The sequence below is a fragment of the Ursus arctos genome, unplaced genomic scaffold (genome assembly GCF_023065955.2).
Source record: "Ursus arctos isolate Adak ecotype North America unplaced genomic scaffold, UrsArc2.0 scaffold_13, whole genome shotgun sequence".
NCBI lineage: Eukaryota > Metazoa > Chordata > Mammalia > Carnivora > Ursidae > Ursus > Ursus arctos.
This window is the reverse complement of record NW_026622797.1, coordinates 48,616,102-48,641,725: the sequence shown is the minus strand read 5'-3', so window position 1 is coordinate 48,641,725 and position 25,624 is coordinate 48,616,102. Positions and strand designations below refer to the sequence as shown.

At 39.0% G+C, this 25,624-nt stretch overlaps 1 protein-coding gene and 1 pseudogene across 3 annotated transcripts in view; both read left to right on the top strand.

Moving 5' to 3' along the window:
- The first annotated feature begins 926 nt into the window (after positions 1-926).
- LOC113264646 (transcription factor E2F4-like) lies at positions 927-3,430 on the top strand (annotated as a pseudogene).
- A 2,225-nt stretch (positions 3,431-5,655) lies between these two features.
- RPF2 (ribosome production factor 2 homolog) overlaps positions 5,656-25,624 on the top strand; it is a 39,382-nt gene continuing 19,413 nt past the window's right edge. The window contains exons 1-7 of one of the 3 annotated variants that reach the window (XM_026511634.4): positions 5,656-5,763; positions 7,748-7,880; positions 10,594-10,631; positions 15,056-15,095; positions 18,883-18,964; positions 19,820-19,896; positions 24,879-24,978. In XM_026511634.4, the coding sequence (XP_026367419.1) occupies positions 5,741-5,763; positions 7,748-7,880; positions 10,594-10,631; positions 15,056-15,095; positions 18,883-18,964; positions 19,820-19,896; positions 24,879-24,978 (493 nt within the window). In that variant the 5' untranslated portion in view covers positions 5,656-5,740. Of the gene's footprint in view, positions 5,764-5,794; positions 6,053-6,076; positions 6,096-7,747; positions 7,881-10,593; positions 10,632-15,055; positions 15,096-18,882; positions 18,965-19,819; positions 19,897-24,878; positions 24,979-25,624 lie in introns of those variants that run through there. The other 2 variants (XM_026511635.4, XM_057311143.1) reach the window with 2 other exon arrangements.

Here is a 25,624-nt window from a genome sequence, read left to right as displayed (position 1 = left end):
TTTTATTAGCATCCCCAAAATGAAAAAATTAGGTATTAATCTAACAAAGTACATACAAGATCCATATGAGGAAAACAACAAAACTCTGATAAAAGCAATCAAAGAACTAGATGGAAAGATATTCCATATTCATGTATAGGAAGACTTAATATTGTCTGGATGTCAGTTCTTCTCAGCTTGCTCTACAGATTGAGTGCAATCCCAATCAAAATCCTAGCAAGTTATTTGTGGATATTGGCAAACCGATTCTAAAGTTTATATGGAGAGGCTTCCGGTGGCAGGGTCTGTGGAAGGGGTGGTAGGTGGAAGGTGGCAAGAAGAAGTCCCTGAAGCAGGCCAAGAAGCGGGCCAAGCAGATAGAAGAGAAAGATAGGGCATTGAATCAGAAACAGAAAAAGGAGCAGAAGAAACCCGAGGAGCTAAAAGTGAAGGCTGTGGGGGAGGGCCCTCCTGGCCACAGGTGGAATTAAGAAATCCGACAAAAGTAAGCTGTTCCTTGTGCCTGAGGCAATGGTGATCCTTAATTCCACTCCTGTTTAAACATCTCGATTCCCTGTCATAGTATCTGTTGCCACCTATAGCTAGAATGAAGTGTTGTCTTAGATGCTGTTGTACATTTCAGAATAAACTTTTGTTAAAATCAATCAGGCATTAAAAAAATAAAGTTTATATGGAGAGGCAAAAGACCCAGATAGCCCACACAGTATTGAAAAACAGTAGGAGGACTGACACTACCTAACTTCAAGACTTGGTATAAAGCTACAGTAATAGAGACAGTGAGAATTGGCAAAAGAATAGACAATACAGAGTAGACAGAATACAGAGCCCAGAAATAAACCTACATAAATATAGTCAACTGATTTTATTTTTAAAGATTTTATTTATTTATTTGAGAGAGAGAGTGGGGGGGAGGGGCAGAGGGAGAGGGAGAGGGAGAAGCAGACTCCCTGCTGAGAGCGGAGCCCAAAGCAGGTGCTTGATTCCAGGACCCTGAGCTCATGACCTGAGCTGAAGGCAGACGCTTAGCTGACTGAGCCACGCAGGCGCCCCTAGTCAACTGATTTTAGACCAAGGAGCAAAGGCAATACAATGGAGCAAAAGATAATCTATTCAACAAATGACACTGGGACAGCTGGATATCCATATACAAAAGAATGAAGTTGGATCCCCTGTCTTAAACAATATGAAAGGTTAATTCAAAAGGGACCAGGGGCCTAAATGTAGGAGCTGAAATTATAAGATTCTTTGAAGAAAATGTCGGGTGCTGGTCTGGCCTGGCTTGAGAGAAGTCAGCAGGCAGGCACAATGGCAGAGGCTGGGCCACAGGTGCCGATGCCCCTAGGCACCCCAAGACAGCTCTAGAAGAGCTTGGGACTTCTTACCACCAAATTTATGTCACTTCTGCAGGAGGCCATGCTTGACATCAAGCTGGTAGCTGACAGCCTCTGTGCCAGGTGTATGACATTACCAGTGTGCTGAAAGGTAGGGCTGATCCAGAAAAAAATCTAAGAATAGCATCCAGTGAAAGTGTGTGGGACCTGGCTGCAATACCCTGGAAATTGTATAGAAACATAAAAGCTGATTGAGCTCAAGACAGATGTCAGGGACCTGCAGTAGCAGGAGCAAGAACTGGACAAGCACAAGATGGGTGCAGCAGAGCAACTGGAGGTTCACAGAGGACAGGGCAGAACAGCGGCTTGGCCTGTGTCACTCATGAGAACACCTGCAGATGTTTTGCTGAGACATCCTCCTGCCAGGCAGTAGTAGCACCTCCAGGTGCCCATCCCAGAGGGTCTCAGTGGGAAAAGTACCAGATTCAGGTACCAGATTTCAAGTACCAGAAGCATCTGAAAAATGTGAGTGGCCCCATTGAGGTGCTGCTGGTGAACAAGGAGGCGCGGAGCTCACTGCCCATGGTGGTGCCAGTGCTGCCACCTGCAGATCTTTTCCTGATCCCCCTTGCTGGCTCTAGCCCCCTACCTCTGCCCCAGCCTGCCCTGACCTAGCACCAAGATGCCTCTCACCCAAACAGTGCTCAGGTGGCCACTCTCAGCCCTGTTCCTGGCAGCACTGAAGCCTAGTGGGTGGCTGGTCCAACAGCTGAGATTGCAATGAGTGGTGGCTCTGGAACTGATATAAGGACAACGGTGAACTCAGTTTCGTCCCGCTGGACCCTACAGCATGAGACTGAATCCTCTGCCCCGCTGGACAATAGCAGCAGCAGCAGCAGCAGCAGCAGCAGCAGCAGCAGCAATAGCTCACCTGGACCCAACCCTTCTACTTCCTTTGAGTCCATCAGGGCAGACCCTACAGGGGTTCTGGAACTTCCCAAAAAGCTTTCAGAAATCTTCAGTCCCACCTGAGGGTGCATGAGCTTCAGAGCTGCTGAAGGAGCTGATGTCCTCAGAAGTGTTTGCCCCCCTCCTCCACCTTTCTTCACCCCTGAAGACCACAATTCCATCTATAACTTGGACAAAAGTAAAGGTGTCTGTGATGTGACTGCGATGTGACTGATCTCAATCTTGAACTGACAAAGACATGCCCTATGTGGCTGAGACACAGATTGTCTGACCTGGGGGCTGCCTGGAGTCCTCCCCAACACTACTTCTTCCTAACTTGAGAGCCACAGACCCAGCCTTCCCTCACTGCAGAGCTGTGGCCACAACTCCCACTCCTGCGCCAGCATCTGTACTATGCTAGGAAAGCAGAGGAAAGAGGCTCAGCCCTGTCCACTGCGGAGCCAAGGTGTTTGCCTCTTTTTCTCTGGGGCCTTCTTGCTCTCCCCCAGTCCTCCCAGAACCCAGGCTTGACTGCCACTCAGTGGCACAGAACCGAAGACCCACCATCACCCCACAGGGCACCTTGTCCAGCCCTACTGTTCTGTGCCTGCCAGATCCTCCCACTCCCAGGAGGGATGGAACTGGGTATTTGTTGCACCACCTTTAGACTTCACTTCTCCCCCTCCTTTTGACTCTACAGCTCCTCCTAGATCTTTTCAAATGCCCTTTGCTGCTGGGCCCTTAGCCCTGAGAACCTGTGGGTGGTGGTGGTGGTGGGTGCTAACAAGGAAGGAACAGAGACGTCTTTAGCAGGAATCTGGGTAAGTGCCTGAGGATTGGCCCAACCTCTCCCTGCCCCCTAGGTCTCCCTCTTGTTCATTCATTTACCCTCATTTAGAGCCATTTGCAGAGATTTAGGAAGATTTGCAGTAACGAATGGATTCCTATATAAAACTATTTTTATACTTTTTTCAGCAAAAGAAAATTGGAATATTTGTACAATGTCCAAGTGAATAAAGACCATGCCTAAGGCCAAAAAATAAAAAAGAGAGAAAGAGAAAGAAAGAAAATAAAGGTGTAAATCTTTATCATCTTGGATTAGGAAATGGATTCTTAGATATGAAAGAATATAAAGCAACTAAAGAAAAAAATGGATAAATTGGACTTCATTAAAATTGAAAACTTTTTTGCTTCAAAGGACACTATCTAGAAAATGAGAAGACACTCAATGGGAGAAAATATTTGCAAATTGTATATCAGAAAAGGGTTTCATGTCTAGAATATACGAAGAATTTATGTATGCTCCACAATAAAAAGACAACACAATTTTAAAAATGGGCAAGTAATTGAATAGACATTTTCCCTAAAGAAGGTATACATATAAATGGCCAATCAGCCCATGAAAAGATTTCAGCGTCATTTGCCCTCAGGGAAATGCAAATGAAAACGACTTAACACCCAGGGATTGCTTAATAAAAAAGGATGGACAATAGCAAATTTTGCTAAAGAGTGGAGAAATTGAAACTTGTGGTTTATAGAATGGTGCTGCCCCCAAAAGATGTCCGTGTCCTAAACTCAGGGATCTGTAAATATGTTGCCTTACTTGGCCAAAGGGATTTTGCTCTACGATTAAGTTAAGGATCTTGAGATGGGGGATGATTGTAAATTATCCTGGGGGGCCACATGTATTTACAAGGCTCTTATAAGAGGGATTCAAAAGTGCCAGAGTCAGAGAGAAAGGTGTGACAATAGAAACAGAAGTTCAAGTGATGCCTTTTAAATATGGAGGACTACCAAGGAATGCAGATAGCTTCTAGAAGTTGGAAAAGGCAAGGAAACATTTTCCCCTGGAGCTTCCAGGGGGAATGCAGCCCTACTGACATGTTTATTTCATTTCTTTGGAAGACAAAAAAACTTGTTTTAAGTTTTCCTTTTTCCTTTTAAGAAAGTACAGTTGTGCAGTCACTCTGTACATAATTGGTAATGTTAAGAATGGGTAGGATTCACAAATAAGGGTTTAGAAAAAATTTGTTACATAGGTGAAAATACTATCATTGAAAATCAAATTTTTCTTGCCCAATGTAAAGCACAACAAACTCTAGTTATTAAAATATGATTATAGTATTGATTGAGATTAAGTCATTGACATTAAATACAGAAAATTCAGGAAATATAGTACATATAGCATTTCAAGTGTTTTACTTTCATGGTAAACTTATAAGAACATAAATTTCCCACAAGGAAGGAGTAGTCTATGTCATTGGTGTATATTTGCAAAACATTTCAACACTACAAACACCAGAAGTATCAAGATGGGGCATTGGAAATGTTTTACTTTCATGAGAAAAAAGATAATCTAAGAGAAAGATGTAGCTATATGATATTAAGTAAATGATCCTTATTTGTTCATATAAAAAGCATGTTACTGTGACATCTTAATTTTAGATCTGCAAAACTGATTTCAGGGATGCCTGGATGGCTCAGTCAGTTAAGTGGCTGCCTTCAGCTCAGGTCATGACCTCAGGGTCCTGGGATAGAGTCCCGCATTGGGCTCCCTGCTTAGTGGGAGTCTGCTTCTCTCTCTGCCTCTGCCCTCTGCTCATTCTCTTTCTTTCTCAAAAAAAAAAAAAAAAAAAAAAAAAAAAATGAATGTACTGAAGTACTGATATATGCTATACGTTTGAACCTTAAACATGAACATGTATGAACATAGTGAAAGAAGCCGGACAGAAAGGGCACATATTGCATGAATCCAATTTTATGTTATGTTCAGAATAGACGTATCTATGGAGACATAGATTAGTGGTTGCCAGAGGTTGACAAGTAAGGAAAATTACTACTGGGCTGAGAGGGTGGGTGATAAAGATGTTCTGAAATTAGATAGTGGTGATAGTTGTACCTTTGCGAATATACTAAGAAACCACTGACATGTACACTTTACAGGGGTTAAATTTATGGTATATGAAGTATATGGCAATTTAAAAATTGGGGGGGGGGAAATGGGGGTCAGCAGTGTTATTTTCTGCACACCTTTTATGAGCGAGGCACTGTGGTAGTTTTAAATTCTGCCTCACTGATCTTACAGTTCAGTCAGCAGTGCACATTTCACATTGATATTTTTAGCCACTACGTGAATACCTACCATGTTGTCAACCTTTTTAACATTCTGGGAGATTCCCAGAAGAATAACATCTGGTCCTTGAATATCTTATTCCGTGTATACACACAGGCGTGTACATCAAGCAGCTACAGGCGGTGTTACCTAGAGTGTTCATTTCCGTCTAAGAGACAGGGCAAAAATCTGTAACCAAGGGAACGCGTTAGTGGTCTAGGCATCTACGACCGGGTGGTTTCAGGAAGTGGCGTCACGCGCAAGTTCCGGTTCCGCCTGTTCCGGGGCACTGGCCTATCTCGCGGAACTGCGCGGTGCACGTGCGTTCCCGGTTCGTGTTGCGGTAGCCATGGACGCTTTGGATCGCGTTGTGTAAGCGCGCTGGGTCCTTTCTCTGGGGGACGTTGGAGAGTGGGATTCCTGTGGTGGGAAGGAGTGAAAAAGTATCCGTTCCGCCGCTCGTGCCTCCCACTCTGCCAGTTGGGCCTGCGGTGGGCGGATCTAGCCACTAGCCCGGGTCTCCCTCCGTTGGTGGTGCCGCTCTCCGGGAGACGGAGACCCAGTAAGCCCACCAATGGGAGCTGCCAGGCGGTAGCACGGAGATGTTGGCTGCTTTTATCTTGGCCAGTTAGAAACGTCCTGGGCTTCCAAGAAGTGTGAGGTAATGAGTAGTCACCAGCACAAGGCCTCGGAATCTGACAGATGTAGGTGATAGTCCCGGCGCGTTCGCAAAGCTTTGTGACTTCGGGCCATATAATCCCCCTAAACCTCAGTTTACTTTGTAAAATAGCGTTCGTAATAATCATACTTCAAAGAGCTGTGAGGATTATTGGCGAGAATGTATGTACAGCTTTTGCTACAGCACGTAGAAATGTTGATTATGGCTAGCTTTTTCTTTCTCTTCTTGAGTTGATGTTTGTTTTAAATGCGTTCAGAAAATATTTGTTGGTCTCCTAAATAGTTCTGCTGTTATTTCTTGAGATTTGCTTGGGTTAACAGGCAATCAAAACAAGTTCTTCTTTCAGTCATTAATTCAGCGATTTTTGCAGATCTGCAATATATTCCTACAGGTACCGGGACGGCAAAGATGAGTAAGACTACGATCTGATTGGGGGACAAACAGCTGATAAAACGTACAAGATGTTATTTGCATTAGTTGCTGGCTAGCCAGAAGTAACAAACCACATGGACTAAATAGTATAGAGCACTTTTTTTTTTTTTTTTAGTTTAGACATGCTAAGTATTTCTTGATTTGGTTTAATAAACGTGTATCTTTATCAAACAATAAATGATTGGAAGCTTTATATTGCTTGACATTTTATCTGGAGAATTTGTAAACTCTGTGTGATAAATTGAGTGTGTGTATATTCTGTTTTTCTTTTCCTGCCCAGAGTGCCCATAGGACTGAAAGGGGATGGAGGGTCATAGTTACTTAAGAGAGGAGGAATTCTTTCAGTAGATAGCAGAGAACTGTTGGAAAAGCAAGATATAGTAAAAGCAGAAGTGAAGCCCTTTTTCTGAACAGAAATATATAAAAACATTCTACTCCTCCTGTCACATCATAAAATCAGAATAACGAATTTGTTTTCCCTTCATATTTTGCAGAGTGATTAGTCTAGATGAGTTTTTAAATCTAGCTCATTTTGAAGATTGGCCTAGTTGTGTAAGTTGTGTGACCTTGGCCACATTACCTCCCTGGCCTCAGTTGCCTCATCTGTAAAATGAAGATAATACTTTTACCTGTGTTGTGGGATCTGGGTGAAGATAAGCCTTAATAGAGTGACTCTATAAAATTGTCATTATTATCCCCCTTTGGTGGCAATAATATTTGACTTTCTCAGCTGTGATGTTGGATAGTGTATACTTCCTGGTAGGCATTGTGGTCTTAAACCTGGATGAAAGATAGGCAGTGAGTAGCCTCTCTGTGTTTAGTAACTGCCCACAGATTGATCACTAGTTGGTTTGCAATTCTTTGTGTTAGGGTAAGAGTACTGTTTGCTTTAGACTGAAGAAAAAATAATGGAGTAAAAATAGCAATAGTATTCATTGAGTCTTTTTTTTTTTTCTTAATAAAGGTTTAGAAAAAAGCAGTAATAAAAGAATGCTGGGGATATAAAAAAATGAAAAAGCCTTTTTAAAAAATCAAAAGCTAATAAAATTAACACTTCATAGTAATAACAATACCTTTTACTATTATGTCCCTAAAAAGTGAGATTTTGTTTTAGTAGTGGAATCCTAACTGATAAATGTTATGTAATATCTGTTGGGTTTTAAGAATTTGCACGTTAGTCAAGTCATTGTTTTGTATTATGAGGAAAACGTTTTAAGTTGTTATGAATTGTGATTTTCTGAACAGAAAGCCCAAAACGAAAAGAGCCAAGAGATTCCTCGAGAAGAGAGAACCGAAGCTCAGTGAAAATATTAAAAATGCTATGCTGATTAAAGGGGGAAATGCAAATTCAATGGTGACACAAGTACTTAAAGATGTGGTATGTATCTATATACACTTTTTTTTTTTTTAAAGATTTTATTTATTTATTGGACAGAGAGACACAGCAAGAGAGGGAACTCCAGCAAGGGGAGTGGGAGAGGGAGAAGCAGGCTTCCCGCAGAGCAGGGAGCCCGATGCGTGGCTCAATCCCAGGACCCTGGGATCATGCCCTGAGCCGAAGGCAGACGATTAATGACTAAGCCGCCCAGGCACCCCTATATACACTTATTTTTTAATTTTTTAAAAAGATTGTATTTTTAAGTAATTTCTACACCCACCGTGGGGCTTGAACTTAAAACTCTGAGATCAAAAGTTGCACGCTCTACCGACTGAGCCAGCCACACGCCCCTGCACACTTACTTTTCAAATGGTATTGAAATTATTTTAGGAAATTTTCAGCATACTAGTTTAGGCTGCTGGAGAAATACATGGATAAGTTTGCCTTGCCTTAAGAACTGCTAGCTTTAGAGAAAGGCTCAAGTTGGAGGTTATTTGCCTTGGCAAGACACTAACCACTGGTTTTCCTTAAAGCAACTACTATAGTTCCCTTAGTAAATTTCAACTGATTTCAGTTACTAGAATTTGATTTACTCACATTTAAGGAACGTATCTAGTTGGTAAAGTGAAATAACTATATATTATTGTTTATTCCTTTAGCAATACCAAGTACTGTGCTAGGTGTTGAGGTTATATAAGACACATCTGTCCCTTCAGTGAGCTTAATGAGGGAGACAGGCAAGTAAGAAATTACAGCATTGTGAATTAAGTGCTGTGCTGGAGGCATGTACAGGGTAGGATGGAAAGCAAGGTTAAAATCCCATAAGGGTAGCCACACACAGGGTGGGCTTCCCAGAGGAGACACCTAAACTTCATTTTGAAGGAGGAGTTAGAGCAAGTAGGAGGAGAGGAAGAGGAGGAAGAAGTCTTCCGAGGCTGAGAAAAATACTTGTGCAAAAGGGAATGTGAAGGAGAATGATGCATTTGGGGACCTGCAAATAATTGGGGATGGCTAAAAGGAAAGTGGGCTCGATGGAACTAGAAGAATAGACAGGGATCAGATAGTAACATGGAGTTTGAGCTTTGTTCTGAAAGCTCGAAGGAACCATTGAAAGATTGGAGGTGGCAGATGTCATTAGCCCTTTTAATCGATTGACCAGAGAAAATTGAGAGCAAATGTAGGAAACCAATTCAGCCATTGCTGTCAGGCAGGTAACGAGTATGTGGAGTGTGTTAGTGCCAGTGAAAATGAGAGATGATCAGAGCCTAGATGTTGAGGGTAGAAGAGTTTGGGCATGGTTTCTGGGTTGGATTCTTGATGAGTGATAATGCCAATTTGAGAGTATACCAGGTGGAGCAGGTTTGGAGAGAGAAGTGATATGTTCAGGACCTATAATATAAGTGATGAAGATAAAAACTTTGTTTTTTTCTACCTCTTTAGCCTGATGTGTAGCCCAGTGTGTGGCACATAGTAGATGCTCAGTAAATGTTTAATCGGTGATTGAAAGGCAGAGTCTATGGAGATACCTATTTGGTGGTTGAATATTTAGGCCTTGAATACAGCAGATAGATTCTTTGAGTTAAATCAACTAAGTAATTGAATAGCTTTTTAAACTCTACTAAACTCTCTATGCTTGTTAAACACAATAGTTCAGGTATCTCAGTGTCTAATACATGCTTATCCATTTTGTCTCAGTGTCATTGTGTTGGTAGGGTACTGGCCCTATATTTAAGTAAGCTCTAAGAATACCACAATATTACAGATTATTGCAGTAGTTAACATTCATATTGATGATTCTTGAGTTGTCACTGTGGTAATGTGCATTACACCAAGGCGGGGAAACATTTGGTCAAGAATCATCAAAAGTTTTAGTACTGAATCCTGCCTGGCTGGCTGTGTCGGAAGAGCGTTTGACTCTTGATCTTGGGGTTGTGAGTTTAAGCCCGACGTTGGCTGTAGAGATTACTGAAACAAATAAACTTAAAAAAAAGAAAAAGAAAAGTTTTAGTACTTAAAAAGGTAGGTTTTACTGCTGAATTTCCTTTGTTGTCTGCTCTGATTGTTGATGAATGATCATTTTTATTTTCATTGTTTCCCTCATTTACCCCTTTCCCTAACGCAAGGGAATGCCTTAGAACTTTGTTATTCCTTATGGTAGAGCAGAACTCTACCATACAGGTAATAAGTGGTTATTAATGTATGAGGGGAAAGAAGTAAGAAAAAAATGAAAAGAGGGTTGAATGACAGGAATTTTTTAAAGGTCTGTGTTTTAACTCCGAACTAGTATTCTTATTGTCATTACTGGGACTCTCTCTGTTCTCTCATCTCCAGACAACATTTCAACTTTGTCACCCTTTCCTGACAGGATTCATTTTTTTTAAGTTTTCTTTTGCTTTTTTTTCTACTCTCAAATAAATAGTTTGCCTGGAAAGAATGGAATATGTAGAATTGAAAGAAATGAAAGGAATCATTTAAGTTGGATAGATTTTTGAAAGGGCATAGGAACTTTAGATTAAGGAAGTCCAGTCTAAATTAGGATATTAAGCTTATGTTTAGGTTTATATAAGTGATTAAAAGAGAGCCAAGCAGAAGACATCAGAATAGGATTCAGGGACCAGGTAATCTTATATAACGACTGATACAATGCAATTTAATTTTTACTTCGCTTTTCAAAATGTAATTTGTTTTGAAAGCTATAAATTATGTTTTACAGTATGCACTGAAAAAACCATATGGCGTTCTGTATAAAAAGTAAGTAATGACTTATTTTATTTTAACTTATATTGTTCTGTTGTAAAAGTAACAATTACTTTATGGGAGATTTAGAAAAGTATTTTGTTTAAAAAACATGCCAGTTCCTTACATATAGCTATTAGTATTTTTAAAATTTGTTTCTTTCCAGTTTGTGTTTTCATTTGTATTGAATACTTACGTAGTCGTAATCTTAGCATATATATATTATTTTGAAATAATTATGGACTTACAGAAAAGCTTGCAGAAATTAGTGGAGTTCTCATAACTATCCAGCTTCTCTTAATGTTGCGTCTTACATAACCATAGTTACCAAAAGTAAGAAATTAACATTGGTACAATAATGTTAACTGTAGACTTGATTCGGTTTTACCAGTTTTTCCAGTAATATCCTTTTTCTCTTCCAGGATCCTACATTGCATTTAGTTACGTGTCTCCTTACTCTCCCATTTGTGACAGTTCCCCAGTCTTTCCTTTTTTGATGGCTTTCACACTTTTGATGAGTACTTGTTAATTATTTTGTAAAATGTCCCTCAGTTTGGATTTGCCTAAAGTTTCTCATGAATAGATTGAGCCTTATGCATTTTTGGCAAGAATACAGGATTGTGTTAGGCTGGTAGCATTAACCTCGGTTAAAGTGGTGTCTGCTTGGTTTCTCCACTATAAATTTACTATTTTTCCCTTTGTAATTAGTAAATGTTTGGAGGAAATACTTTGAGACTCTGCAAAGACTATGCAAATAATCCTCTTTCTCCTCACACTTTCTCTTACTCATTTTAGCATCCATCAGTGGATCTTGTCTACAGAGGTGATTACTCTGGTGTTCTAATGGTGGTTTTCTATCTCCCTCATTCCTTATACATTTACTAATTGGAATTTTGTAAGGAAAATCTCTATCTTCTCTTCTGTTGAATTACTCATTTATATTAGTGTGGCCTTGCAGGTATTTATTATATTCTTTGGAGTTATAATCCAGTGCTGTCATTTTTCTGTTGCTCAAATTCTCCCTTTGGCCATTGGGATCTCTTTTCGGTTGGCACCTGTGCTTTTTCAACATGCTCCTTGTGTTTGAGTACTTCTTTTCTGGTGTCACAAGTTGCTCCACACTCATCTTTTATTTTTCCTTGCAACAGCCCGGGAATCAACCCCTTCTCTATGGAGCCCTGTTTCCATATATCAGAGACTGATAATTTAGAAACGAAGATCTGGGCACTAAGTATGCTCTGTTGCTATGGGAGTGTCATTGTTTCTAGATCCCCTCAGACAGAGCTTGAAAATATGTATTATGCATATTAACCTGTGCATACATGCACATCTAAATTTATATTTATGAATTTTTAAAACTCTAAGTTTATATCAGTACTTCATAAAAAATCACGTGTTCATACTAATACCTCTAGTTCCAACCCAATGCCACAGACTTCATTCCAGCCTTTCTTCTTTCCTTACTTGTAACTTTTTTCTTCTGACAGTAAGAAACCTGGCTTTCATTATTGATCGTATACATATTTATTCGTTTGTATACTTCTAGTACATACATAGTTTCAGAATTTCTAACCCTTTAAGAAACAAATTAACTAGAGTATAGAATGTGTGCATAGTTCTTTGTGTCTTTAGCTTTAGGGTATCCAGTTCAAATACTGTTTTCTAGTATAACATAGGTTAAGTGTTTTCTGCCTCTTTAATGTGATTGTGTTATTTTAAACCACAATTAGAGTCGTTTATTACAGCTTGTATTCTGTTTGGGTTTTTCTCCACATCTTGGTGGTTGTTTTAATTTATGTATGTAAAATTTACTCTTCGTGGTCTACAGTTTTATGGGATTTGAAAAATGCATTGAACTGTGTCTGCCGCTGCGGTTCATGATACAGAAACAGTTCCATCATCCTGAAAATTTCTTTGTGCAGTGTGCTCTTGTAGTCCTCCTCCCCACCCCTTTAATCAATGAACTGTTTTCCATCCTTATAGTTTTTCCTTTTTCTGAATGTCCCATAAATGGAATCATGCAACAGGTAGCCCCTGGAGTCTATTTTCTTTCATTAACAAAATGCCTAAAGTTTATCTGTGTTGTTGCCATACATTAAATTTTATTTATTTATTTATTTATTTATTTATTTATTTATTTATTTATTTATTAAAAGATTTTATTTATTTATCTGGCAGAGAGACAGCCAGCCAGATAGGGAACACAAGCAGGGGGAGTGGGAGAGGAAGAAGCAGGCTTCCATAACGCCGGGATCACACCCTGAGCTGAAGGCAGACGCCTAACGACTGAGCCACCCAGGCGCCCCCATACATTAAATTTTATATCAAGCCTTTTTCATTTATATTGTAAACATTCTTCTATTGATAGGCGATCCCTTAGGTATTATTTTCATTGCTAGTATAATACCTACTAAATGGTTATACTAAAATTTGCTTGTAACTTTACTTAATTTGAGGAAATTTAGGTTTTTCTTTTTTGCTGTTCTTATAAATAATGCTAAAATGGCCATTTTTATACAAATGAGTTATCCTTTTGAATTAGTTCTATAGCTTCATGCCTGGTAGGCATATTAATTATATTGCTTTTTGAAAAGATGGCCCTTTTGGCAGAGTGTCATATACAAGTTCCATGGGCCATTATCTATTTTTGGTTTATATTTTTAAGCTAAGAAGTGAAAATCATACTTTGTCTAATTTGCATTTTCTATGTTTCCAACAGGTCATATTTGCTTACTTGTGAATTACAGTTAGCTGTTAATCATAAATGCTGTAATAATTTTTCTTGGTTTGTTTGCCTTGCATCATTAAAAATAATACTCTTTTTTCTCTTAGATAATTGGGAAAATGGAATAAATAGTCACCCATAGCACTATGTACATTCTGACATATTTTTTTCCCTGTATATTTCTTTTCTTTTATTTGAGTATAGTTGACACACAGTGTTACATTAGTTTCAAGTGTAAAACATAGTGATTTGACAAGTCTATACATTATGCTGTGGTCGCTACAAGTGTAGCTATATCATCTGTCACTGTTACGATGTTGACTGTATTCCTTATACTGTATCTTTTATTCCTGTAACTTACTGATTCCATAACTGGAAGCTGTATTTCCCACTCCCTTGCACCCATTTTCACATCTGTACAGATATTTTCATATCTGTATATTTATCTTATTCTCTCTCTCTTTTTTTAAGGTTTATTTATTTGAGAGAGAGGGAGAGAGCGCACTTGTGCAAACGGGGCGGGGGGTGCAGAGGGAGAGAGAGCAAATCCTCAAGCAGACTCCCCGCTCAGCACAGAGCCCAAGGTGGGGCTTAATCCGAGGACCTTGAGATCATGACCTGAACTGAAATCAAGAGTTGGCTGCTCAACTGAGGCACCCAGGAGTCCATTTTATTCTTTAAGCAAAATCGATATTATGTTGTATATAGATTTTGCTTCATAAAAATTATGTACTGTTGTATAGAAACTTCATTTACATAGTTAGAAGTCAAATTTTAAGTGAAAATATAAACACTCTTTACAGAACAGCCACCTCTCATTAATTTCTTACATACTTTACCAGAACTTGTCTATGCATATTTCAACAAAGAAAAATATTTATTTGTATTTCTTTCCCTTTTGCATGAAAGATAGCATATTTTACCTACTGCTTCTCCAGCTCTACTACTAATGTTCCTGGTCTAGTGCACCATTTTTTTCTTTCCCTTCTGGATTACTGCAATAGCTTATTACAAGCTCTTTTCAGTCTTGCCATACTACACTGCGTTCTCACATAGTGGATAGAACAGTCCTTCAAAAAGAAAATTTGAGTCCGATCTTATCGCTTCTGCCTGAAACTCTTCAGTGCTTCCCGTTACTCTATTAATACCTACATTCCTTACCTTGATCAACAAGGCCCTACATAATCTGGGCCATGTCTTCATCTTTGACCTCATGCCCCACCATTTTCCCTTTGCACACTAAGCTTCAGTGACACTTGCTTTCTTTCCATTTCTTGAATAGTCTAAGCTTGTTCCCATCTCAGGATCTTTGCTTATTCTGTTCCTTCTTCCTAGAATACTCTTAGCCTCAAAACTTTTCAATGGCTTATTCCTTATCTATCAGGTCTTAGCTCAAATAGTGATTTTCTACTCTTCATGCTAATAGAATACCTTGTTTTATTTTTGCCACTACAGTTATTTTAAAAATTTTTATTATTCCACTAGAACGTAGGCTCCATGAAAGCAAGGATTTTGTTTGTTTTCTAGGATCCTTAGCTCTTACAACAGTGCCTGGCACATAATAAACACTAAATACATATTTGAATGAATGAATATCCCTCCAGCTTTATTTTTGATTATTTGAATGTAAAATTTTCTTTAATATATTACTTGTTATGGGTGAATTGCTATTAAGATTATGAAAATTAAGGTCACCTTTTAAAAATATTCTTAGGAAAAACATTACAAGACCATTTGAGGATCAGACATCATTGGTGAGTACAAGAATCTTTTTTTTTTTTTTAATTTATTTATTTTAAAGAGAGAGTGTGCATGCGGGCAGGGGAGGAGCAAAGGGAGAGGGAGAGAGAAATCTCAAGCTGACTCCATGCTGAGTGTGGAGCCCAACGTGGGGCTCAATACTAGGAACCTGAGATCACTACCTGAGCTGCAACAGAGTTGGTCACTTAACTGACTGTGCCACTCAGGCACCCCAAGAATCTTTCTGATTTAAGAGAGCATGTAAATGATTATTCAGACTAATTACTACTCCTTTAGTACTCCTAATTTGTGATGTTTCTGAATTAGAAATCATCCTATGTGAGGGAATTTTAATGTGAAGTGGAGGGGAAATAAGACAGTTATTATTTTGAAATAAGATTTTATACTTTCAAAAATATGACTGTAGATCTTACATTTCACAATGACCAGTATTATTCACTGCTTACAAGTATATCAACAGAATTTTTAAAAGTTGAATTATATTTTATGTGTCTAATTAATGGATTTTCAAAAGGAAGCTTGTTAATAGGTCTATTTTTATAAAGCAAGTTTGATTTTTAAAAATCTGACTTTCTTTGGATATTTTTAGAACAAGGAATGCTACCTGAATTATTGCTAATAATTGTCAGTTGCTTCACTAATCAAATTCCTATTTGAATGTATTGGCAACCAAACTAAATGAAAAAAGCTAGTGAATGAAATCGGAAGATAAAGGATGGTATATAGTAAATGGTGAATGATGAATGGACTTTGGGTATGTGGTGGTATTGCTTTCTTTCTAAAGAAAATCTTAAGAGAATAAGTGGTTTAAACTACATTGACTTAAAAAAAGTCAGAATGGGGGACGCCTGTCTGGCTCAGTCAGTAGAGCATGTGACTCTTGATCTCTGGATTGTGAGTTCAAGACCCATATTGGGTGTAAAGCTACTTTAGAAAAAAAAAAAAAGATTAAAAGATACTGAAAAAAATTGGAATGGGATTATGTTCTCTTGAGGGGAACACCATTACTTGTTTTTCCTTTTAGTTAGTGAATTTATTTGTTTTTTAAAGATTTATTTATTTTAGAGAGTGAAAGAGAACACTCATGGCACGTGCACATGAGCAGTGGGGAAGAGCAGAGGGAGAGGGAGAGAATCCTCAAGCAGACTCCCTGCTGAGTGCGCGGAGCCTGACATGGGGCTTGATCCCAGAACCCCGAGATCATGATCTGAGCTGAAATCAATACTCGGAGGCTTAACTGACTAAGCCACCCAGGCACCCCTAGTTAGTGAATTTAAAAGAAAACTTTGGGGGTGCCTGGGTGGCACAGCGGTTGAGCGTCTGCCTTCGGCTCAGGGCATGATCCCGGCATTATGGGATCGAGCCCCACATCAGGCTCCTCCGCTCTGAGCCTGCTTCTTCCTCTCCCACTCCCCCTGCTTGTGTTCCCTCTCTCGCTGGCTGTCTCTATCTCTGTCAAATAAATAAATAAAATCTTTAAAAAATAAAAAAATAAAAAAAAATGAAAGAACGAACTTTGGAATAGAATCTTAGTAATTAATTAGAAGACTAAAATTAAACATCTTCTCCTAATGTAGCAACTAACTGCATTGAAAATTATAACATATTAAGAAAAATCAATATTCAGGGTTTAAAAAAATTTGTTCTTAAAGATTTTATTCATTTGAGAGAGAGAGAGCATGAGCAGGGGGAGGGGCAGAGGGAGAAGCAGACTCCCCACTGAGCAAGGAGCCTGATGCTGGCCTTGATCCCAGCACCTTGGGATCATGACCTGAGCAGAAGGCAGACACTCAACTGACTGAGCCACCTAGGTACCCCAATATTCAGTTTTTTGCAAAATTACTTTCATTATAGTCTTGGGTTTTTCCCAGTCATCTGTTGAAGAGATTGTGAAATTGAAAATAAGGGCTCTAACCCAAAATTCTGTCTCTTCATATACCGCTTATCAAGGGCTTGCTTCGTTTTGGCACCATGATGCTTGTAGCTGAGTGACCACTTGCAGCAGTGTTGTGATGTAGACTCTGTAGCATTCTGTACTTTTTTTTTTTTAAGCTTTTATTTATTCATTTGATAGCACAAGCAAGGGGGGGGGGCAGCAGGCAGAGGGTGAGGGAGAAGCAGGCTCCCCTCTGGGCAGAGAGTCCGATGCAGGGCTCCATCCTAGGACCCCTGGGATCATGACCTGAGCTGAAGGCAGACGCTTAACCGACTGAACCACCCAGGCGCCCCTCTGTACTTCTTTTTCAATCCTGTTTTGATATGACGGTTTTTCTTACACTTGAAATTGTGACTTTCCTCTCTTTGATATCCCACCTCCAGAGATAGGAGATATTTCACTGAGTGTAGAAAACCTCACACTACTAGAGCTCAAAATGGCTGTGGAAACAGTGGTCATGTTGGAAATGTGGTTGAATTCCTTCTCCTGACCACGTATCCCTCCAGGAGCACTTTTTCCCCCAGCACATTTCTTCTACGGTTTTGGAACTGTGCTTTAGAACAGGAGTTGGCAAATATCCCTTCTGTAGGTCAAATCCCTGTTTCTGTGAGACCCGTAAACTAAGAATGGTTTTTGTATTTTTAAAGGGTTTCTTTATAAAAGCATATAAAAGGCCTAAAAATATTTACTGTCTGGCCTTTTGCAGATAATTTGATTATGCTTGCTCTAGAATTTTAATAAGAAGTGGACTTTTACGGAGAAGAACAACAGAGATGAGTACTATACATGTATGTGAAAGGTAGTTCGTGGATAGCTTTGGGGTGTTAGTCATAGTAAGAGAATGTAAAAGAAACAACATTTTGGGGCGCCTGGGTGGCTCAGTCAGTTAAGCATCTGCCTTCGGCTCAGGTCATGATCCCAGGGTGCTGGGATCAAGCCCCACGTCAGCCTCCCTGCTCCGTAAGGAGCCTGCTTCTCCCTCTCCCTCTGCCTGCCGCTCCCCCTGCTCGTGTGTTCTCTTTCTCTCTCTGTCAAATAAATAAATAAATCTTGAAAAACAATTTTAAGAAAGCGTTTCATTTATTTGAAATTTATTTGGACACTTAAAAAACTTTATTTTATTTTTTTTAAAGTAGGCTCCATGCCTACGGTCTGCTGAGCACAGAGCTCAACATTGGGCTTGATCCCACAACCACGAGATCATGACCTGAGCTGAAATCAAGAGTTGGTGGCGTAGGGGCTCCTGGGTGGCTCAGTTGGTTAAGTGGCTGCTGCCTTTGGCTCAGGTCATGATCTCGGGGTCCTGGGATTGAGTCCTGAGTTGGGCTCTGCTCTTATCAGGAAGTCTGTTTCTCCCTCTCCTTCTGCCTCTGCCCCCTGCTTTTGCACGTGTGCGCTCTCTCTCTCTCAAATAAATAAATGAGTCTTAAAAAAAAAAACAGTTGTAGTTAACTGACTGAGCCACCCGGGTGCCCCTATTCATGTGTATTTTAAATGCATAGTAAGATGTACCATTGATGATAGCAGTAACGTCTAATGAGTAAAGACATTTGTTCAGCAAATGAAATACTTAGTGTGCTGTTCCAAAACTGCACAGCTGAGAATAAATAGTCTCATTTTATTTATTAATCTAAACTTTTCAACATATTTTTAGTCTTGAACTTATTTCTTTTCCCGAGGTACCCCAAATCAGAAAAATGGAAGTAAAAAGCTAGAAATAAAGTCCCTTTCCTCTTATTCCTATCTAGTTCATTAAGTATTCATTACTTTTTTTTAAAGTTCGGAAGTACAGTTCTTAAAGTTCTTTTATTAATGCATTAATTAGAGTTTTTTTGGTTTTACAGGAATTCTTTTCAAAGAAGTCAGATTGTTCTTTATTTATGTTTGGCTCCCATAATAAGAAGCGGCCAAATAATCTAGTAATCGGTAAATATCATTTACTTTCTTTTTTAAAAGAAAGTATTTATTATTATTTTTATTTATTTATTTATTTGAGTGAGAGAGTGAGCGAGAAAGAGAGAGAAGGAGCCAGGGGTAGTGGCAAAGAGAGTGGGAGAAGCAGACTCCTCCCCGCTGAGCAGGGACCCTGATGTGGGGCTCCATCCTGGGACTCTGGGATCATGACCCAAGCCAAAGGCAGATGCTTAACCAACTGAGCCACCCAGGTGTCCCTATCATTTACTTTCTAATATTGTTATTTACAGAGTCAGTTTTGTGACTCAGATTAATTGATGGTGTTTAGGATTCAGGAGTAACAAGTAAGCTCTAAGCTCATTTTAAAAAAATTTTCCTCGTGACTTTGAATAAAACTTTTTATCTACCAGACTGCAGGTAAACAATTAGGCGCGTAAATATTACTTTACCTAAAGTTGCAGATATTTTCTTAATATAAAATATATTTACCTTACAAGTGTTAGAGAAAAAACACGAAGTAGCGTACCTTCCCACATAAATTAACCCTTCCCTGGTAAGTATCGCAACTTGGTCTGGCATGGTCACTGGTGTAGGCAAGCCCTTTTCCTTCTGTGGGTCTTTATTTACTCTTACATAAAATAAGGGAGTTTGGCTAAATAATTTCCAAGATTCTTTCAGGGCCAACATTGCAACAGTCTATTCTAGGTAGAGTTGAAAGTTTAAGAAAGAGGGAACATGTTTGGTGGGATATGAGGGGAAAAAAGAGGCAGAGACTTAACATTTTGAACATGCAGATTTAGTGGGTACATATAAAGTGGCTGTTTGGGAAAAAATAAATGCTTAAAAGAAAATGTATTTTCCTTCTAGGTCGTATGTATGACTACCATGTGCTGGATATGATTGAATTAGGTATCGAGAAGTTTGTCTCTCTAAAAGATATTAAGGTAAGCTACTAAGCCTAAAAATGAAAGGCATTTTGTAATATTGCTCTTAGGCAATAGTGACATCTTGTGGTGAAGAGTACTGTTACAGTTTTGTAGCTTAAATAGGAAAGAACTTTATCCTAGCGTACTCTGAGATAAAAGCAAACTTAATTTTATCTTTACTTTAAAAAGAAGTATATAGTTACAGCATATAACACATATGTGGATCTTCTGGCACTTAGACTTCAGAGCGATTATTAACTCTTGTCTGGGCCCGTAGTTTAAATGCTGTCCTCTCCCTCTGAATTGTCACAGCACCTATGTTATGGGACCTCAGAAATACCAGAGTTTTCTTTCTTTCCTTTTTTTTTTTTTTTTAAGATTTTATTTATTTGAGAGAGAGAGTGATAGAGAGAGCACAAGCAGGGATGGGGGGAGAGGCAGAGGGAGAAGCAGACTCCCTGCTGAGTGGGGAGCCCAATGTGGGACTCAATGCCAGGACCCTGGGATCATGACCTGAGCTGAAGGCAGACACTTAACTGACTGAGCCACGCAGGCATCCCAACACCAGAGTTTTCAAAGTGAACCCTGTCCTAAACCTAGGATGCTTTAGCTGATCCTACAGTATTAGGCTGCCGGCCACTAAAATGCTAGTTCAGTGCTTCGCTTCAGGACTCGCATCTTTGTGTCTCCTTTGTTTGAATGGGATTATAAAATAGAAAGTAGTAAGTGGTCTTAGAAAGGCAAGAAAACTGTCCTAATTTAGTTCCTGGGTCCAAATTGGGCTTCTGCTTCTTCAGAATTCTGCTTCTGGCTTAATCTGTTCCATCAAATATTTCATCAAATAGTTATTTTATTTAGACTTCATGGCTACCCTGTGCAAGGCTGAAATTACTTTCCCTATTGTGTAAGTTGGAGATCAAGGCCCAGAGGAATTTTATTGGTGACTTGGGAGTCATATGTATAGTAAATGGTATAAACAAATATTGAAAGAATGCATATTGAAGTTTGTAATAGAAAGTTACATAATTGTTCTTAGTTTATGGTGCTTTGAAGGTCATGGTATAGTTGAAAGAATTGTAAAATACGTAATGACTCCTTTCCCTAGTCACCCCTAAAAAGAGGATGTGCCTTCCAAGTTTTCTGTGGGTTTGAAAAAGGCTCTTACGAACTCCTGACTTAGCTATAGCAGCTTCTTTGGGTACAAGGTAGCACAGTGGCCTGAGATTGGATTTAGAGGCAAAACATTTGGATTGAAGGCCTGTGTTGGCCATTTAGATGACTTGTGACGTGACAAGTCAGTTACTTCCTTACTTTCCATTGCAATCAAGTATTAAATAGGTATAACGATATCGGCGGTGCCTGGGTGGCTTAGTTGGTCAGCGTCCGACTCTTGATTTCTGCTCAGGTCATGATCTGAGGATTGTGAGATCAAGCCTTGTTGGGCTTTGCTCAGTGGGGAGTCTGCTTGAGATCCTCTCCCTCTATTCCTCCCCCTGCTCTCGCTCTCCCCCTCTCAAAAACATAATAAATCTTTAAAAAAATTAAATAAATAGGTATAACAATATCAAATGAGATAATATATGTGAAAATGCTAATCAGTGAAGATAATATTTTGGAAGGTGTTTGGGAATGTGTATAAAATGTGCTTTATCGTGGTGGAAGCTATCATTTTATTACAGTTTGTCTTCAGGGCAATGCCTGAATCCTCGGAGATGAGCAGCATATCCCCATTTCACCTTCACCGCTGCTGCTACTTGGTCACCAGTTAGTGGGAGTAAGCATTGGCTGATCCGAGCATGCCAACCCCTCCACTCTTTGCATTTCACTTCCTAAACAAAAGAATACTTCTGTGCCTGTGTAGCTTCTATGCCAGACCACAAAAACGTTATTTTCAGATCTCATTCTTTTTTTTTTTTTAATGATTTTTTTATTATATTATGTTAGTCACCATACAGTACATCCCTGGTTTTTGATGTAAAGTTCGATGATTCTTCAGATCTCATTCTTAACAAGAACTATTGAAATTGAATACTGAATTTTCACTCATGGAGCATATCCATAACTATAAAAGTCACTAATTGATGACGATTGATGATGCTTACATTGGCAGTTCCTACATAGACTTTTTTTTTAAGTTTTTAAAAAATTTTTATTAATTTATTTATTTGAGAGAGCAAGAACATGAGCAGTGAGGAGGGGAAGAGGGAGAAACAGGTTCTCCGCTAAGCAGGGAGCTGGACGTGGGGCTCAGTCCCAGGACCCTGAGAGCATGACCTGAGCCGAAGGCAGATGCTCAACTGACTGAGCCACCCAGGCGCCCCCCTCTACATAGACTATTAGCCAGACCTTCACTTTTACCTCATTATTCCATTATGATCTATTTTTAGTTTGTTTTGGAATTGCATGTTTGTTATACTTTCTCTTCATATTTATTTCCTTTTTACATCTACCTCTTTTAAGACTTTTTCACTGGTATTTCTTTTCTCACTTTCCTACTTTTATCACCAAGCCAAGCCTCATCCTTCTGTTTACTCTTAAGCAACAGATGATTCAATTCTACCAGGAAAGTGAGTGATTATTCTAGGACTTTTTTCTCAGATGTGGCCAAACTTCTAGGGATGGTTATTTTATATAAAATAAGCCTTAGTGAATGAGATGATTAAAATTTAAGGCTAGTTGCTTTTATTTTAGGCAGGATAAGATAAATTGCAGGTGCCTGGGGATATTTTATTTGGGGAGTTTGTGTATGATTTATAGGAATTATTTCCCTTTTTCCCCTTTGTTTAAAAAAAAAAACAACTTAATTCAGGCCCCTGGGTGGTATAGTAGGTTAAGCATCCAACTCTTGGTTTCAGCTCAGGTCATGATCTCTCAGGGTCATAAGATTGAGCCCCGTATTGGGCTCCGTGCTCAGTGCAGAGTCTGCTAAAGTTTCTCTCTCCCTCTGCCCCTCCCTGAGCTCGTCCTCTTTCTCTCTCTCTCAAATAAATAAATCTTTAAAATAAAAACAATTCAGAAGGTTAGCTCAAGGATGTCACATAATTATGATGTTTTTAGTGTACTATAATCCTAGTACATATATAGTTTTTCTAATTTTTAGTGCCTTTCAGACTATTCAAATAAAGCTCATCTGTTGCAGTTTCTTCTAGTTCCGGGTTTTCACATTGTGGAAAATATCAGTGACCTAAATGTTAAGTACTGTTTCATATAACTTGTTCAGTTATATATTTTTTTTAAGATTTTATTTATTTGAGATAGAGCTAGAGCGAGCAAGTGAGAGAGAGAGAGAGCACGAGCAGGGGCAAGGGGCAGAGGGGAGAGGGAAAAGCAGGCTCTCCACTGAGTAGGGAGCCTGATGCAGGGCTCGATCCCAGAACCCTGGGATCATGACCTGAACCTAAGGCAAACGCTTAACCAACTGAATCACCCAGGCGCCCCCTCGTTCATTTATATTTTTATGATGTGTATACTGGGTCATGACTTAAGGTGATTTTTTTTTTTATTACTATGCATTGATGCATTGTGATCAGGATGTCTAATCACTTTCTCCTACCTTCTGTATACTTAAACAGCCCCCATAAACATAGGGGTAGAAGTAGCAGTGTCAGGTCGGTACAGACAGAAAGTGGAAGAGTCACTGGGTCTGTAGGTCCATTCAGGCCCTAGATCACACAGACAGATCTTAGGCACACCTGCTAAGTACAGACAATTAAGGTTCAGAGTTTGGAAGCAGAGAGTGTCAACAAAAGTGGTCATGGTGAACAGGAAAGCACCAGGTGACCTCTGGTCCTAGGGCAGAGGATGTTTGTTTTCTTGTGCGTGCGTTTGTTTGTTTCTAGATTTGTGCAGTCCTTGATTGGAACCAGAGTAGAGGTGCTAGAATCAATGGAAAGCTCAGACCAACACCTGTTTGCCTTCAGAAATTAATCCTTCAGTTAAAGAATTTTTTTATTAGATTTTTTCTTTTTTATTTTGTGGCTTTTAAAGGTTCTTATTATTCACATCACGTTCTTTGTATAAAAAAAATCCAAAACTGGATAAAATACTTTCAGGGTCATAAGATTTTATAATAAGATCTTCGTTATGCTGAGGAAGGTTTGCTCATACTTTCTGTAGCTTGTATGAAATTCTGTTGCTTCCCATGTGAATGTTTAGTTGGTAGTTTAGATTAGCTTTCATTTAAAAATACTGTTTATTAAAGTCTTTAAAAATTTATTTGAGAGAGCAAGTGAGAGAGCACTCACGTGTGCACCAAAAGTGGGGAGGGGCAGAGGTAGAGGGAGAAGCAGACTCCCTGCTGAGCCCGACTCAGGATGGGGCTTGATCCCAGGACCCCAGGATCATGACCTGTGCCGAAGGCATCCGCTTAAGAGACTGAGCCACTCAGGCGCCCCTAAAAATACTGTATATGTGATACAGTAGGAAAGGCACAGTGTAGTAAATAATTCAAAGAAATTAACTTGGTTTAGACTCTGAGACTCTGGCTATTAAAGGGCTATGTATGTTTTACAGCAATTTTAGCTTTTTATTTTATTCTTTGAATAGAATAATGTTAGAAAGTAGCTTGCATCATTCTTTGACCACTTATTAATTTGAAAATGTGAAGGAATGAAACAAAAAACTATAGTTTAAAAGTTGCAACTGTAGTCTTAAGTCTTTAGATTTTTTTTTAAAGATTGTATTTATTTATCTGAGAGACAGAGAGAGAGAGAGAGATCACGAGCAGGGGGGAGGGGTAGAGGGAGAAGCAGACTCCTCACTGAGCAGGGAGTCCGATCCCAGGACCCCTGGGATTATGTCCCGAGCCAAAAGCAGATGCTTAACTGACTAAGGCACCTAGGTACCCAAGTCTTTAGATTTTAATCAGTATTCATAAACATAGTTTTAGGACAGTCAAAATATGAGAACTAATCACTGTATATAAGTATTGATTACTTTAAAATCAGCTTATAAACAGTTTAGAATTGATAATTATTATAATTTTTTTTTCTGCTTCATAGAATAGTAAATGTCCCGAGGGAACAAAACCCATGTTAATATTTGCTGGTGATGATTTTGATGTAACAGAAGACTACAGAAGGCTGAAAAGTCTTCTTATTGGTAAGCATTTTAATACTTATTATCCCCAGGGTAGCTGAGGTCGGCAATCTAGGACTGTCATTGGTGACACTTTGCCACTTCACTGTAGGTACACAGCTTTTTCTTTTTGATCTTTCTTTTTTCCCCCCTTTTCATTTATTGTTTATTCCCAACTAGCAGGGGAGAGGTTAAGGGATGCTATATTGCATAGACCATTATTTTTTTTTGATGCTATAGAAACTTCAGTATCAACCTATTTATAAAGCATTTTATGCTTTATAAAATGCTTACACGCATTTCCTGTCATTATTGGCATCATTAAATTTAGAAAATTGAAAAGTTAAATTTTCAAGATTGTTACATCCGCTTGGAACTCAAAAACTTCTGTTAATTTAGGCTGATGTGCAAGGGTTTTTACACTATAACCCCTATAACTTGGTTTCTTTGTTTTGTTTTGTTTTTTATCTCTCTCAGTTTCCTCCCTCCTTTTTATATTAAAAAAGTGGTTTATTGAAAATATATTTTGCACATTCCTATTATCTTTTCTGATTTCATTCTTATTTACCTATTTCTTTCATTCTTGCAAGTTTCAGATCAAGTTTCTTCCCAAGGAAACCTTCAGTGACTTCCTAGGTCCTATTATCTCATTATCATTGTCATCCTAAGT